Source organism: Urocampus carinirostris, chromosome 2 (genome assembly GCF_059441175.1).
Source record: "Urocampus carinirostris isolate Australia breed hairy pipefish chromosome 2, RoL_Ucar_1.0, whole genome shotgun sequence".
Classification (NCBI taxonomy): domain Eukaryota; kingdom Metazoa; phylum Chordata; class Actinopteri; order Syngnathiformes; family Syngnathidae; genus Urocampus; species Urocampus carinirostris.
In genome coordinates, this window is record NC_142350.1 from 50,448,478 (window position 1) to 50,465,652 (window position 17,175).

The 17,175-nt window shown below is 39.1% G+C and overlaps 1 protein-coding gene across 4 annotated transcripts; it reads right to left on the bottom strand.

The window, feature by feature from the left end:
- Positions 1 to 121: 121 nt before the first annotated feature.
- Positions 122 to 15,402, bottom strand: kcnj14 (potassium inwardly rectifying channel subfamily J member 14). Of its 4 annotated transcripts, XM_088326997.1 has the most exons (6): positions 15,230 to 15,402; positions 8,276 to 8,619; positions 8,093 to 8,211; positions 5,913 to 7,752; positions 2,608 to 2,925; positions 122 to 628 (listed from the first exon to the last, which is right to left on the bottom strand). In XM_088326997.1, exons 4-6 carry the CDS (start codon positions 6,864 to 6,866, stop codon positions 410 to 412), a joined length of 1,491 nt encoding a protein of 496 aa, XP_088183123.1. In that variant the 5' UTR covers positions 6,867 to 7,752; positions 8,093 to 8,211; positions 8,276 to 8,619; positions 15,230 to 15,402; the 3' UTR covers positions 122 to 409. The 4 variants fall into 4 exon arrangements, with proteins under 4 accessions (XP_088183123.1, XP_088183124.1, XP_088183121.1 ...); XM_088326998.1 differs by lacking the exon at positions 8,093 to 8,211; XM_088326995.1 differs by having other exon boundaries at positions 5,913 to 8,211.
- Positions 15,403 to 17,175: the final 1,773 nt, after the last annotated feature.

Here is a 17,175-nt window from a genome sequence, read left to right on the forward strand (position 1 = left end):
AGCAATTTTGATGAGTGCCTCGGTCCAATCTTTTTGCCTTAACACATTTAAGCACAACTCTCTTCTTTTTTTTTTTTTGATCAGGAGGGCCCACTTTATGATCACAAAGGTTTTTTTTCTCAGATTCCGGTGCCCAAACACAACATGTTGATATTTTAACACCTAACTAGCAGCAAAGACAGCTTGGTTTCTAAAGTGTTTTGACCAGCGCAAGTCTGTTTTTTTTTCTCCACATTCGGCAGTGACGTCAAGTTGGATAATAAAACGTCAAAGGCATCCAATTTGATGAGACAGAGCTAAACCTTTGGCGAGTAGGCATGTTACCATACCGTCTCGTTCTAGCTTTTTGCCTCCAGGCTAAGCCCCGCCCACCAGATACGCTATAATGTTTACAAACAAAAGAAAGGGTCTATTGGAAGTGGGGCGACAGTCTCCTGTTTGATGCAGTAGGGCCCTCGGGGTTCGGCACCGGTTCGTCCTCAGCAGAAATGAGCTGCAGAGCCACTTCGTTTTCATAGCAGAAAGACGAGCGCGAGCTTTTGATGTACTTAAATTCGGCTAACTCTTTGGCGCTGCACAGAGGTGTGTTTGGGATTTCGTATGTTCGATGGAAAAAGGAGTAGTCGACCTGGAAAAATGAAAATAATGTGCCTTTAGATATGAGTAAAAAAACTTATTTTATTTCAGCAGAAAACATTTTTTGCTCCAGTTCAATAGCTATTGTGCTGATCCTTCTGGTGTATGAGCATTGGCCACCGGGGGGCAGTACATTGCCTCAGTACGTTACAGTGGTAGTTGGAAGTTTTATTCGTTGGATTCAAAAATCATATCAATGATGCCTACAAATAATTTAATCTTAAAACATTATTCAAAATATTTCTAACCTTTCACTCTGTTTTTATAACCCTGCTGATGAAAAATTGACAAGTATTTAGCTTAATAAGTACATGAATAAATGAACATGACATAAAAAGACGTGAAAGCAGAGCGTGTTTGTTTACCGATTTGAATTGAATTGTATTATTTTTGCAAATATTTGCACATTGATTTTCGAAGTTTTTATTTCATGTACTGTATATATTTTTACATTTATTTATTTTTATATTGTATTTATTTGTATTTAATTTGTGGATTATTGTTTTATATCTGTTTTTGTTTTCACTTTTATGTTTGTATTTATATATTTTTACATTTACTTATTTTTATTTATGGTTGTTTTTCATTCAATTTATTTTTTATCTAATTCAGGAGTGACTATTTTGTATGTTTTTATCTTCACATTTATGTATGTATTTATTTATTTTTACATTTGCCTATTCATATATTGTTGCGTTTATTTCTTTGTATTTAATTTCCAAATTAACATTTTGTACCCGTTTTGATTTTAACTTTTATGAATTTATTTATATACTGTATGTACCTGTATGTATGCATTTTTAGAATTTTGTTTATTTGTTTTCTTTATGTTTGTTTTAGATTAATTTATTTGTTATTTTCTTTTTAATTTTGGCAGGTTTGGTCCTCCATAATCTTATTTGGCTTTTGTCATTGCATAAGGGTGTTTGTATTTTTTTATTGTCACTAAGAAAAACTTTATAATTATAAATACCGTATCTATTATATATCTGATTTGATAACATTTTAAGAATACAATATGACCCCACCATTGCCATGAATAAACCTACACCTTGTTTTACTTTCAAAACTCATTACAAACACAAAAGTCAATTTGATGTCCTTGAAGGAAATTAAATCAGAAACATCCCAAAACACCATCACTTTTTACATTAGGTGCCAACATGGCTTTCATTTGCTTCCACATAAAAAGCTATAATATAAATTCGCAGTCTCAAACTTGTGGCCCGGGGGATAACTGCAGCTTGCCGGATGATAGTTTGTGACCCTGCCTCAATGTGAAAAAAGAAAGAAAAAAGAAGAGAAAAGAGGAAAAAAAGGGAAAAAAAGCAAAGGAAAAAAAGCAAAAGAAGAAAAGTTAAAAAAGAAAGCAATAGTTGAAAAAGAAAATAAGACAAGGGAAGAAGAATACAAAATTGAAAGAAAAATTGAATGGAAAAAGAAAGAGAATAATAAAGAATAAATGAATGGAAAAAGAAAGAGAAAACAAAAGAAAAAGGAAAAGATAGAAAGGAAAAATTAAATAAAAGTAAAAGAAGAAAATAAAAAAATATGCTATGTCATGTTATGTCAAATAAATGCTAATTTCTCTGTATAAGTAATGAAAAAGCACATTTTAAGATAGTGCTTTTATTTTTGCTAATTATTTGAAATAAATATTTTTCTTTTATGATTTTTTTTTTAACCATTATGCGGCACTAAATACACACTGTCCCTGTATAAAGTGTAGCCCGAGTGTATTATGGATGAATTTATTACTGATTGATTTATTTTTATATAAATTCTTAATTTCATTATTATTTTGGGTGGGGAATTTAATAAATGTGATATTCTTGAACAGTGGACTGTTTTATCAGAACTTTTTGTGGAAAAGCCAATCTGGCCAAACCGCACCTAGACCCTAGCTCCGGCGGCCCTCCAAGTCAACTGAGTTTGAGACCTCGTATATAAATGGTTTGAGATGGTCCTTACCTCGTAGAAATCCTTCTTCTCAAAGAGTACAGGCTCAAAGCGAAACCCCCACTGTATCTCGGATGCCAGATAAGAGCTCCGACATTGCGTGGTCATGGCGGTGGCCTCCACCATGCCCTCCAGTATCACCACCACCTCCAGTTCAGTGTCGCTTTCCAGGCTCTTGCGGTCCATCTCGAAAAACGGCGACTCCTCGTTGATCTCGTGGACGACGGTCACCGGCGACACCAAGAAGATACGATCGGTGCCAGTGTCGAATCCCACGTTGATGTCCAAGTTGTCCAGGGGAAGGAACTCTCCTTCTGGGGTTACTCTTGACTGGTGGAAGATTGGAAGAAGATGAAAAAGAGAAGTTCATATATTTAATGAATATGCAATTAACCCTCGTTATAACGTGGTTCAATTTTTGCGAGAAAATTGTTTTAAATAATATTTATTTTGTTCAGACTCTAATTCGGTGGTTACCGATTTGGACAGCCGGTAGTGCCTACGGTTTTCGCTCCAGAATTAATTCAACATAGCCTCAGTGTGTCTAGCATTTATAATGAAGGAAGCAATACTGTAAACATATTTTAATTTGAGCTTTAAATGATACATTTTCAGGTCATTTATATGGATAATGATTGTTCAGTCCAGAAGGAAAATAGTCGAGACACACACAAAAAATGCAAGTGGTTTGATACTATAAACTACGTTTATTTACATGTGTTGGTCAGGCGGACACTTGCCCATGTCCCCCTCCATCACAAAAACACTGCCAAAGATTGATTTAATAACAATGGAAACTTCGTCAGTCGGCTCCAGTAGTTCACTTAACAAAATGGGACTTGAGTCTATAGAAAGTTGGCAAATAGGTCGAAGTTTCTGTCGCAGGGGGAGTTTCTGTAATTAGTCAGAGAACATCTCTACACGGTTTTGCTACTTCACTGATTTGCATCGTGCATTGTGAACTGCATTCTGATTGGCTAAGCATTCCCTCCCCTCCTTTTTACTTGTGGTTTAATATGTACACAGTTTGTCCAACTAACGTTACGTTTACGTCACTTTAGGATGAGAAAAAAAATTGGCCCCTCGTTATGGCATTTCCCCACTACACAACATCAACAAAAAGTATTTTGCGTGCCCATAAAATGATTAACTAGCAGTATTCGTGCATTTGATGAGTTAAATCTCTGCATCCGCCTGTTACTCCACTGTACCAGCTCATGTGACATCACACCAAAGGTAAGAACATTTCATTTTTCCTTTACACGTTCATTTATTCATAATGTTATTTAATCATCCATGAAAAGTAAACATAAGTAGTACTTTACATATACAATTTATTCATTTATTTTATTTATCTGTATTATCAGGTTCGGAATGCATTAGATAAGCATCACCATAGGTTCCCATCCCCCGCCAGACGGCAATTTCACTATGCGTATCCTAGGGCCTCCTGCACTGTAAGGTCTTATCACTGATCCAACTCCGTCCAGGCAATCATTTTCACTCGTAGTATTTACAATTGCATTTTTTTTCTCTCATAAAAAAACCCTAATCCTATCTGCCCTTTTCTCTCTGCTGTTATATTAAAGGAGTTCACATCCACCACTATAACCGCTTTTTTTCTTTTAACTAAATTTAACAGCAAGCCAGCTAGCACGCCGGGAGTTAGTTAACTTGCTATGCGGTTTGTTTATTTATTTATTTATTCATTTAGTTTACATTTGAGAACATTTCAAATTTTATGAGCTCACAAAAGACAATGGTGAAAGAAGAGTGGGAAAGTTAATCCATGGTAAATCTTACTAACCCTCAGAGTAGGAATAAAATAAACTCTCATTAACTACACACCATAGAATATGGGGCAGATGGTCTCGGCACTGTATTCCTCTTCTGTTTTATCTATAAGAAAATCATTCACTACACCAATCAAGGTGTTTATACTGTTTTGGCTTGTCCCTCTGGATTTGTGTCAACCTGCTACAGATTTTGTGACATAATATTATGTAACACAATTTTACTAACTAAAACAGCAGCACTTAGGGTAGTAAGCAGTGACTACAAAAACTGCAAACACAAGTTGGCTACAATTAAAGTTCGTGTCCGTAACTTTATAAGTTCTGCATGCTGATGACATCCTTTCTGAAATCATTATTGCAGCCTCTGTCAAGCTGCTTGTGTGGCTCAATTAAACTCTTCTTTTTTCATCTTTTTGAAGGTTTGGGTTTGCATTTGGATTGTATTTGAAAGAGTCTTTTTCTTACTTTCACCATTTTCGTCCTGATATAAAACAAAACCGGGAGCACGTGGGCGAAATTACTGTACTTCCCCAAATCCCCAGCCGACTTTCCTACTGCGTGGCTTGAACACGATGATAAAAGTAAGATAAAAGCAAATAGGCACAAAAAATATAAATAACGGCTCTTAGTAGAAATTATTTATTTGTATGTCTCTACTAATTTCACCAAAATAGACTGAATTAATTAAATATAATTTAAAGCAATTTAATCAACACGGTGCACCCAAATGTACGAGGAGCTATGAAGTATTTATATTTTCCCATAATCCTGATCTTACGATACAGATCAATAACCAAGAACATTTTTGGGCCGATTTCTGATGCAGGACATCTCCAATTATAGCGCAACACAAGGAACGAGTTGACTTGTGTGGAGTTTCACTCATCTGGGATAATTTGATGCCGCAAAGCACTGTGTGACTTGTAATACAGAGACAAATTATACACTGAAAATTCCTCATGTGTAGTGGTTATTTCTTTCAGGGACAGTTCCGGTTCTTTTTTTCCTCCATGGCAAAAATGCTACAGTTCTTATATAGTAGATGAAACAGTTGTATCCATCCATTTGTAGTGTAAGTCTAGGCTTATAGAAAGCCATGTACAGCACACCATGTAAAAAAGCGGGTCGCAAAAATGGAGCATCTTTTTGGAGCAAACTAGCATGGTACGTTGGTGAGTGATATGAATGAAAGCATCCGTCAATAATGAAAAATTGTAAATGCGGAAATGTGTATTTATGCGTGCTTGCCCGCCTGATCGGATTGCTTGCAAATGAAATGTAAGCATACAGGTTTTTTTCCACTAGATATGTAAACGATTCATCCAGAGAGCTCCTATCCGCCCCCATTAAACAGAAGGCCGGTCTCCGATAGGTTTGAGTGTACTAGCGCTCCTTAGGTGATGCCGAAAGTCTGTGATATACGCAGAACTAATTAATAGAAAAATGCACTAAGGACAGGAAAGTCAAACCGCACTATGGCGCTGTATTTGCGTTATATCTTAGCCCCTTATCACTACCTACCTTTAACAGCTGTGCTCGGACATGGGCCTCCACCAAGTGACTCTTGCGGAGGTTCCCGACTCTCCACATCATGCAGAGTTTTCCATCCCTCAGCGCCACCACGGCCGTTTGGGAAAAGACCAGAGTTTCGTTGCGCTTCTTGGGCTTGGCCATCTTTGTCATGACCGCCCCGATGATGAAGGCGTCAATAATGCAGCCCACAATGCACTGCAAAACGACCGCCGCCACCGCCAGGGGACATTCCTCGGTCACACTACGGAAGCCGTAACCGATGGACGTCTGGGTCTCTAACGAGAAGAGGAAGGCCGCCATGAAACTGTTTACTTGTAGGAAGCAGGGCTCTTCCTCCTTGGAGACAAGGCCCAATGAGAGGTCACCGTGCGCTTCCGCGATCAGCCAGAAGGCGAACCCAAAGAGCAGCCACGAGAGAAGGAAGGAGAGAGTGAAGATGACCAGCATCCAGCGCCAGCGGATGTCCACGCAGGTGGTGAAGAGGTCACTGATATACCGCTGGCCCCTCTCGCTCATGTTGACAAAGGCAACGTTGCAGCGTCCGTCCTTGCCCACAAAGCGCTTGCGGGGCCGGCGGGCCGCACGTTTGGTGCGCCAGCTTTTTGTGGTGGAGGGGGAAGAAAGTGAGTCCTGGTCCAAGCCCGACCGGCTCTCCTCTCTTCCCCCTGCGCTACTTCCTCTCCCCATCCTCGGGTCTGAGAGCATCTCCCCTGCTCTCTCCTTGTTTTCTTCTTCTGTGTTGCTCTGCCTCCGAACATTGCATTCCAGAGGCAGGGCAACACCGTTGACGGCGCAGATCGAGGAAGGGCTGCTCGGGGTTCCGGAACTGATCGGGCTCCCGCCTATCTCAACTGCACTCTGTGCCAGCCTCATGACCTCCTCCTCTTCGACTGGCCCATCCACCACAGCACTGAACCGCCGTTTAACACGTGCCGCTCCCATCACGCCTTTCCCAGTCTTGATGCGTGACAGTGCAATCCTGTGATGACGATGTCGGTCTTTAGTGCATCCAAAAAGCAAAATAATACGAATCCATACCGGGCACTGGTAACACAAAAAGTCTGATCCAAGTCAGTTAGATGTTGAAGATGTCTTTCCTGTTGTATCGCAGAAATAGCCTTTCATCGATAAATCTCACTGCATTAGTTTTGTCAGTCTATCCACAAGTGTGTTCATGGATATAACATACACTGATGCAAAAACAAAAATAATCACCGCAGGGACCTCGGCGTACGTATATCTGTTGGCATGAATTAATTTACAAGAAATAGAACGGCGGATTAACGTCTACAGACATGAGAAAAAAAGCATGCAGGGTTTTATCAGTTTGAAGAACCAGGACAATCTGCCTGTTATAAGAAGTACAGACTAATTCAAAGACCAGTTTCATGATTGAAAACAATGGTGATATCATGAATTAAAGACCCAAAAGTGAGCCAAAACACCTATCCAAACGATTCAAGTATGTTTCTAATATAATGGCCGTATGTGTAACACTTAGCCCTGATGTCTGACTTACTAAGTTAGATTCCAAAGCCCTTTTCCACATATGAGGCGAACACATTGAAAACGAGCATTTTGGCCATCAACAGCACAGTTTGAGGACAGATTTTTTTTTTGTTAGCTACCAAAAGAAGTGGCCAGAATTACTTATGAAACTGGTCTATAAAAGACAATCTTGGGAGAAAAGTTATGGACCCAAAAATCTGGAAAACAATGGGAGTAGTAGCAAACTCTGGATTCAAAGAAAAGGACGGAATAATAGCATGCAGATGACGTAAGGAAGAAAAACATGCAATTTCTTACGAATCAGTTGTAATCAGAAGTCCTTGGTTTTGGCATGACAAAAGCAAAAAGTATGAAGATTTAAATGTTAATTAGACTGTTTAAGGGGCAGAACAAAGTAAGAGAGGCTCAAGTAACTGTATTCCTCTTGTAACAGCTTTAACATTTTGCCCTTTTGTTTGCCTGGTAGCCATTTTTAATTTACTAACATTATTCCTTCATTGTCAAGTTATCGAATGAAACACTATACCTGACCAGACATACCTCATTTACAACTCATAATCAATGATGGGCCTGATCAGATTCAAAGGAAAGGAAATAGCAGAGAGAGATTACTTTGCATTTGGTCTGGAATTAAAGTTGTTCTTTTAGAAGTTTTTCACCTGAATATGTCTTTAGGGTTTCAAATGGCTTTATAGTTTGATTCTTGGGACGTTCGAAGCAATATTCCTTTGAGAAGTCCAGTTCACATTCCCAAGTGCCCAACCAGACATTAGAATTTCTGCCAAAGACGAGCAAAATTTAGGAAAAGAACGGTGTTATGTAATCAGAACATAAACATTTACCTTTGGACGAATCAACTGAATCTTGATAAATATTTAAATTTGCTCAGGACAATCCAAAGTCCTTAAAAGCAGCTACTCAATTACAAACCATGCAATTCCTACATGGCACCATAACAAATGAAAAAAGGAAAACGATCCCTCCTGAAATGCGAAGTGACATAAGGGTTCATCTTTGCTGGTGTGCTTTTGCTTCCGACAAGTTCTGTCCAAGGAATGAACTTGGTTACTTCTGGAAAAACATTCAGATGAAGAAAAAAAACGCAGTATTTGCATGTTTTCTTTCTTTGCCGGGTTGGTGGAGGATGTCTGTTCTCTCTCTCAGTTCTTGATTCGTACAGCTAAACCTAAAATCATACGAGAAACAGAATGATAAAGATGATTACCATTAGCTGGGCCGCGATACAAAATATTCATGCAATAAATCGACGCTCGGCTTTTTGTAATCAAACATAAACCCAAATCAGCTCAAGTCAGTTCTCGATTTATCCAGCTAAACCTAAAACGGCATGCGATGCAATAGGCGATTAGCATTAGCTCAACTGCTATACAAAAATTACAAGCAATAAAACAATGGTAGGCTCTGATGTAATCAAACATAAATCCAAAACATCTGGTTGAAAAGTTAACAATATTGCTCGGGGGTTTGAAATATTCCTAAACTCACTTCCATCTCTATGGTAGCGCCAGTAAAATTTCGATTTATGACTCACTGGCTGGATGGAACACAGTTGTAAATTGCGGACCACGCTACGGACAACCACAATATACATTTCCTGAAGTTTCACTATACAACCTTTCATTGGAAATGGTCATCAAAAAACCAGATTATCACACGCTTACCCTGAAAGCAGTTCTCTTTTTTTATCCGTGGTGGGAGTTATATTTTTGTGTGTGCATTCCACAGATGTCTACGCTAATATGCAGACATTATTCAATTTAAGAACAGGATATTGCTAATTTGAGGTTTTGTAAGGTTATGTAAACATGCACAAAGATCCAAAAATGGACTTAGAGCGACCCCACCCCTACGACTGTTCCACTTTACAGCGTGGCATAAGGTCTTTATTCTGCCCTTCTCTTCAGCATTTCCTCCCCACTATATGACATCAACAACATTTTTTTTGCGTGACCAAAAACATATAAAATTCAAACTTCACATTGTGCTTGTGAATGGCAAGTTACATCTTTAAGCTGCCTGTCTACTATTGGTTGACTTCATATAAAATGCTGGTCTGTTACTGGTTTGTGGCATGGCATCATAAAAAGGCAAAAAGTGACTAAACTTCCTCCCAAAATGGCTTTCTTTTTCTTCATTTAGTCCAAAAATTCATGTTCTCCGGAAAGACAAATTAGTGCGATACAGTACTGTTTTTTTTGTACCTTATTTATTTACAGTGGGTGCCAAAGTTTAAAGTGGTGCTCAAGGGAGAAGCAAAAATATGATAACTGTCAAGAACCGGAACAGGAGGAGGACCCAGAAGCGTGACGTTTCTCATACAAACTTTATTTTACGGGAAATGGGGCAATCATGCACGTTAACCCAAACGCCAGTGATTCGGCGATCGTTGGGCGGAAGACGTAAGGCAGCAGTCTGGCGTGGAATGACAGGAAGACAGAGGCCGACGAGATTGATACCAATTGCACAAGCAAATATCGAATAGATGGGGTCGATACTGTAGAGGACGGGACAGACAGGATTGATATCAGGCACTGGAGACTGTAGTCTGATAACAAGCAGGACGGAAACAATACCAGACACTGGAGATCGAAATTAAACAGGACAAACTAGACGGGAACACTACCAGACACTGGAGATCGATATCAAACAGAACAAAACAGCCGGGAACAAAACTGGAGATCGATATTAAACAGGATAAAATAGACGGGAACTATACCGGACAGGAAACATAAGCAGGAAAACGGACAGATTCAAAACCCACGTCTTGCGGGTGCAGAGGTTCATTGACGGACTGACAAAGGTTGAGTGAGAGCACTGAGCTTAAATAGGAGGAAAGCCAATAAGTCAACGAGCCGCAGTTGGCGCCAAACGGGCGGGGCCAATTGGGCGCCATGGGCAACCGTGACAGATAACCATGAAAATTATGCATGTAATTAGTTATTTTTTAATATTATACATTAGTACTTGAACATTTATTTTCCTATTTTATGTTTTTGTCTTCGGCACCGGGGTTCAGAGCTATGCAAACAATTCCACTTTGCAATCCCCACTGCAGAACAGATGAATGTCATATCCGAGGGTCTACTGTATATATAAAATGATCCCCTATCACAGTACTTTTCAAGTCCTGACCTACAGCAGTCTACTTTCCCCATTATACCTCGCCGTGAGAGTGTCACAAGACTATTGCTGACAGTTCACGAGAGGAGCGGGTTAAGTAAGTGCGAGAATGTGAGTCGCAGGGACACAATATAAGCACCCACGTGTTGCTTTATCTTATCAAGGTATGTTATAAGTACGTGAAGTTACGAGCCTGGGGTCATGCACGCTGCCCACTGCTTATCAGATCTAAGTTTGGTTGGGGGGTTGGGGGTGTTAATTGATATTCGATATGAAATACCTTATTCAGTTTGGTGTTTTAAATCGCAAATCCTGCTTTACTACTTTACTACTCTTACTTTGACTGAACGTGTTAAATAATAAATCGAAATCAAAACAATTAGAAGGAAGTAAAATATTCCAAAAATTAAGATAATTTCACATTAAAAATTGTAATACAACAGTTTTTGCGAGCAATTTTACTTCTCTCCTTGCGACACCGTTCAGGAAAATGTACTGTTAACAAGGGGGGAGGAAAAATACATGACAAAAAAAAAATATGGTGTATAACAGGAAAAATGATGCTTACAATTCAAAATAAAGTAATTGTATGTCAACAGAACTTGATATTCTTACTATATTTTCTTCATTTTTATTGTATCTATTTAATTTCTTTAATACTCATACTAAACGAACCAAACCAAAGAATGTTTTACATAAATTATTAATGATAAAAATGTATGTTTTTAAGGAAGCAAATCTGATTGATGAAGGCAAATAAATATGTTAAAAACAAATTTTAAAGTAGCATAATAAAACCGGGTGGGATTCAAGTATAAACTTCTCCGGCATTTAAGTTGTTCTCTGCCATAGATTGCTGTAGACGTCAAAAATTAATTTGAGCTAAGCTGACATGGGCGACTATAGACATCAAAAATCAATTTTAGCTAGGCTGCTATTGACGGTTACATACATTCAAGATCCATTTTATCTAGGCTGCTATAGATGACCATAATTGGCGTAAATCAATCTTAGCTCGGCTGCTATTAATGGTGTAGACCTATTGTACATGGAGTATATCAGCTTTTATTATAAATGGATATTTTCAATGCAGGCTACAGGTTCGCACTAATGTCAGGAAGGAAAAAAGTTCAACCTAATGTGAAGAAATCACGACCCCAAGGTGCAAAAAATACAATCTGAATCTTAGAGAATTGGCTGATAACACAAAATGTGCTAAGGGTGACAAGCAGAAAACTTGTGTGAAGTTGTGGTTTCCTGTTGACCTATAGGATGCCTGCAAAAAGGTACAAAAATCTTGCTTCAAAATGTCATAATGATACTATTGCTAGGATTGTCCGATTAAAGACATGTATTGCGGTGGTCTACAGAATATATTCTGCCAATAAAATCTTCTCCAGAAGCAGTTAATCTCCAACCTCTTAATTTACCAACATTCTCTCCACGCAAAATTCAACGAACACGCGAAGGACAAGATCAGAATCCACGATCCTTCTTCACTGGCTTTATACGTCAAAGATCTATTTTAGCTAGGCTGCCATGGACTGTTATTGATGTCCCTAAATCCATTTTAGCAAGGTTGTTTTTGACAACTATGAAATGAAATATCTTACAGCTAGATTGGCAGTGAATTATTTATGCATTTAGAAATATAGTCCTTAATCAATTAAAAAAAACAAACCTTAGTGATGTTTTCACTTTTTGTCCCTTTTCCACTGGATCCTATGACTAATCCATTGAGAAAAAAACGTTCTCAATAGAAATTCTCTCCTTTATCACCTCTTGTACCTTTAAATCCTCCAGATTATCAGATATTATTCCAGTGCTGTGTGCACAGATTACAATCGCAGATTGATTTTAGTGAGAGCGATTATATACACTCTGCTTATTTTAACGGTTTTATACAAATAGAATTTTAGTTTGAGCGCAATTATTAGGTGTGGGCTCATTAAACAATTTTACAATATCAAACCAGAACGAACACGATGCAAATATGTACCATCAATACTTTGCTATTGATCGGTGTTGGTCGGAAACCAGGGCACGGATTAGAACTCTCTCGACACACAGCTCTGACTCACATCACCTCATTGCACTTGAAAAATATTTAAACAGATATTTACAAACATTTGAGTAGTATAATGAATGGTATTTAATCTTAAATGAACTGCATTACGTTTTTGCTGAGCCGGACTGATCAATAAGCGTCCTGGCACATGCTTGTTCCATTTCCCCAAAACGTTTTCTGAGAGAGGTTGAGTTAGATAACACAATGTGAGCTCACACGCTCTTCTATTTGGCGCAGGGGTTGGGAACTTATGGCTCGCAAGCCATAGATGGCTCTTTTCATGAGTACATAAGGCCTTGGAGATAAAATACAACATGAGCAATTATTCAATATACTAATATATTCAGCAGCTGATGCTCACATGCGAAGGTGAGACAAATCCGAATTGCATAGACCTCGAACGAGTACAGGTATATAAATAGGACACACTTTTAACTACAGTTTACAGTCAAGGTGTCGCACCGACACACACCGTCGTGGACGAAAATCGCTAAAAGCGCAATAACGCAATAAAAAACCTTTTACCCAGAAGCTCTAGCAAAGCACCTAGAGCAATTTGATTGGGTGAGCAGTAGGAATGAGCGGGGCTATACACTGCACAGGAGGTGCGCACTACTTGTTCTCGCCCTTAGCTGTACTTAAAGTAAATACGTTGGTATCCCCAATTGCAGTATTTTGTGACATTTTTACAAAATAACTTTGCCCGCACTTTGTTTTGAAACTGTTATTTATAACAAAAATAACAGTCAAAATGAGCAAATTAAGTAACTGCGGGAACATTTTAAGTGGTATATCTATATTGATATGAGACACAGGCTCTGGCATTATTATTTTATATTTCCTAGATTTTATGAAATCATCAAACATCACACGGTAAAATAAAAGTTTTAAAGAATTTTAATTGCTCTTTGGGTCAAAAAGTTTGCCGTCCCCTGGTTAACCGGCATATGCGTGCACCAGCCTCGGCAAGTTGGCCTCATTGAAACGTCTCCGCTTGTTTTCCCGAAATTGAGGTCGTCACGAGGCGATGACCGAATGGTAATCTGGGCGTGAGTTAAGATGCCGTGAGCCTGTAATTAACAAAATACTTGGAACTCGACAAAAAAAGAAAAAAGCCGCCATCTTATTTGACCTGGATTACATGCGCCAGTGCAATGTATTGAGATCATTGCAATGGTGCAGCTTTCAAATAAATAATTAAATATTATTATTCACCGATTCAATCATTCGGCTATTTGATTATTTGCTTATTTGTTTGTTCAGTTATTCAGATATTAAGCTATTCAGTCATTCATTTATTCAACCGTTCAATTATTCAGTTATTAATTTATCTGTTTATTTATTGACTTATGTTTTGGCATATTTTCCCCCACAGATTAAAAAGTGCAGGCTAGGAAAGGCTCTTATACGATAAATGCTTCATCAAAACCGAAGTTCACTAGCAACGCATTGGGCACGAGTTCTAAAGAAAAAAAATTCACCATGGACAATTAGGTAATTGTAATTATCTAGGAAAAAAAAAAAAAGAAAAAAGAAAAACTAAAGAAACGTGTTTTCTTTCCATTTTTTTAACTGGCAGAGGAGATTCAATTCACATGATCGATGTCTTTAGATATGAAAGCAATTCTTAATAACTCCAAATAGATGTTTTTAGAATTAACCTGATTGATTATAAAATCCATTTTGTTTTAGCGATGTTTTTATGGTTAACCGAGCCTATTATAAACTCCCTCCTAATTATTACAACCTAGTATTAACATTATAATGACTTAGTAATGCCCTGATGAGTAGTTCTCTCAGATATGCATATCAAAATAGCATTAGCTCAGGAAGTAGAGCGCTCGTCTCGGAATCAAGAGATCGCAGGTTTGATTCCAGGGTCCTCGGTGTTATATGTCGAAGTGTCCTTGGGCAAGATACTGAATCCCTAATGCCCGCAATAAGCAGGTCGGCGCCTTGCATGGCCGCTATTGGTGTGTGAATGTGTGTGTGAATGGGTAAGTGAAATGAAATGAAATGATCTGCATTTATATAGCGCTTTTCAAGTCAATGACTTCCCAAAGCGCTTTACATTGGGGCGGCAGTAGCTCAGGAGGTAGAGCGATCGTTTTAGGATTAAGGGATCCCAGTTTGAATCCCGGCTTGTCCGTGTTACATGTAGAAGTGTCCTTGGGTAAGACATTGAACCCCCAATAAGCAGGTTAGCGCCTTACATGGCTAACAGATCACGGCCGCTATTGGGAAATGTGAACCACAATGTAAATGTAAGTGTGAATCACATTGAAAAGCGCTTTGGGAGGTCTTTATTGACTTAAAAAGCGCTATATAAATGCAAAATGCAGACCATTAATGTCACTCAAGGTCGCCAAACAACAGATAAGAGTAAACACACAACACTAAAAACTGAGAGTTATAAGACAATAAAAATTATGTGAAAAACAAAATGATTCTGGCACAATGTATCAACACGACATGACTTGTATTCAACTTGAAATTACTTTTTTGTTGCAAGCTATCAAAAATGTGCAAAAATTTACCATTTATTTTCTGATAACCTTTCAAATGATGAAGGAGAAGTTGTACTTACCAAATGTCTGTTTTGGCAAGGAAAATATTTGCTTTGTTTTGGAGGGAAGGTGATTGATAGAAGCTGGCTTGAGCTGCGTGCCGGCATCAAACGTCCGCCTGCACGCTCCCGAGGCGATGCATGTCCATAACCCCTCCCACCCGGGGCACTGCCACTGACCTTGTCGCTCTATCCTGATGCGTTCACAAAGCACATGTTCAAATAGGGACGAGGCAATCCACAATGAATATGAAAAGACGGCTTGGTTAAAATATCTTTTAAAAAAGGAAACACTGTGATATTATTGAAATTGCTCATTGCGGATAACTTCATACATTTTCATACACATTCTCAATACAAGATAACTTTAAGTGGAAATTTAAATGTCCTCTGTGGGAGAGAGAGAGAGAGAGAGAGAGAGAGAGAGAGAGAGAGAGAGAGAGAGAGAGAGAGAGAGAGAGAGAGAGAGAGAGAGAGAGAGAGAGAGAGAAGGAAAAGGAAGATGGAGGGATAGATAGATAGATAGATAGATAGATAGATAGATAGATAGATAGATAGATAGATAGATAGATAGATAGATAGATAGATAGATAGATAGATAGATAGATAGATAGATAGATAGATAGATAGATAGATAGATAGATAGATAAAGAATGAAAAAGAGAGGAAAAATAGAGGAAGAAAGAGTATGAAAAAAAAGAAAGAAAGAAGAGATATAAATAGGGAAAGAAACAGAAAAAAGAGAAAGAGAGACAACAACTGCCGTGCGTTTACTTTTCTCTTAATCCGATTTAATCTCAGTCAAGACGTCACCGTGACGCTGACATGTGTCAAAGGTGCAAATAATCGTTTGTCTTCGATGCACTTTGTATCGCGGCAGATGACACAAGGAATCGTTACAGATTATTCAACCCCACACAGACAGACTATTGTATCATTTTCAGATTATACAATGTGTGCCAGGCACCCAAGAAACAGATTCACAGACTACAGTGTCACAGGACAGGATGTATAAAAATTATTGATGAGCGGGTGTGGGAGACCAAAATCAGTGAGCAGTCTTGCTGAATCGAGAGCGTGGAGCTGGAGACGCTGGCTTTCGGGTGTCACGATTGCTGAAGTGAAGACACCTGCGGCAATCGTGTGGCGCGCTGGAGCGCGCTCCCTGATTGGCTGACGTATTGTTCTTAAGCAGTCAGCGCCCAGACCAGTTCGTCCGAGCGTACTTCTGTGTTCATGCCAGATTATCAAGTACTAAAGACTACTCTCTGTTTTGATTCCTGCCTTCGGTTCCGACCTGTTTTCCGCTCCACGTTACGACCTTCTCTCCTGCCCTGGCCATCGACCTGCCCGCTAAGATTGATTCTGCTTACCTGACACGGAACTGCCGTTCCGCCCCGACGCTGCTAGCGACCGACGCCAGCCGGCTTACTAAGCCAGCTCTGTCAACTAATCAATAAAGATTCCTTTCCAACGTACGCATTTGAGTCCGAGATTCCATTCCGGGTTCTGACACCGGGAGTCTAAAGGCGAAGGAGAAAAGCAGTGGGTTAACAGGAGGCATAAGCAAAAAATCAAGAAATGACTTAAAAATCTAAATTTAAAACGTGAGTAAAAACATGGATCGGCTTTTACGACCACAATGGACAACGATCAAGTAACTCCTTCTTATCTCCAGCGGCTTTTGAAAGCTGCCCCTTGATTGAAGGGGGCTGCTGCTGGGTTAATTCCAATCTTCCCCACCTGTGCTGGTCGAGGTAGAAGGCTGACCCAGGAATGAGGAAGAGGAATAAGGGATATTGGCAGGGGTGTGCCAAAACAGTACTCCACCGATAGCACCCGGGTGGTCCCGATAGACGTCTTCCAACAAAAAGGGTATTTGCAAGGTAAGACCAAGGCACCTGGCTCCGCTCTTCAAGGCCGATTCCCTTCCAGTTCACCAGGTATCGAAACCCCATACTTTGGCG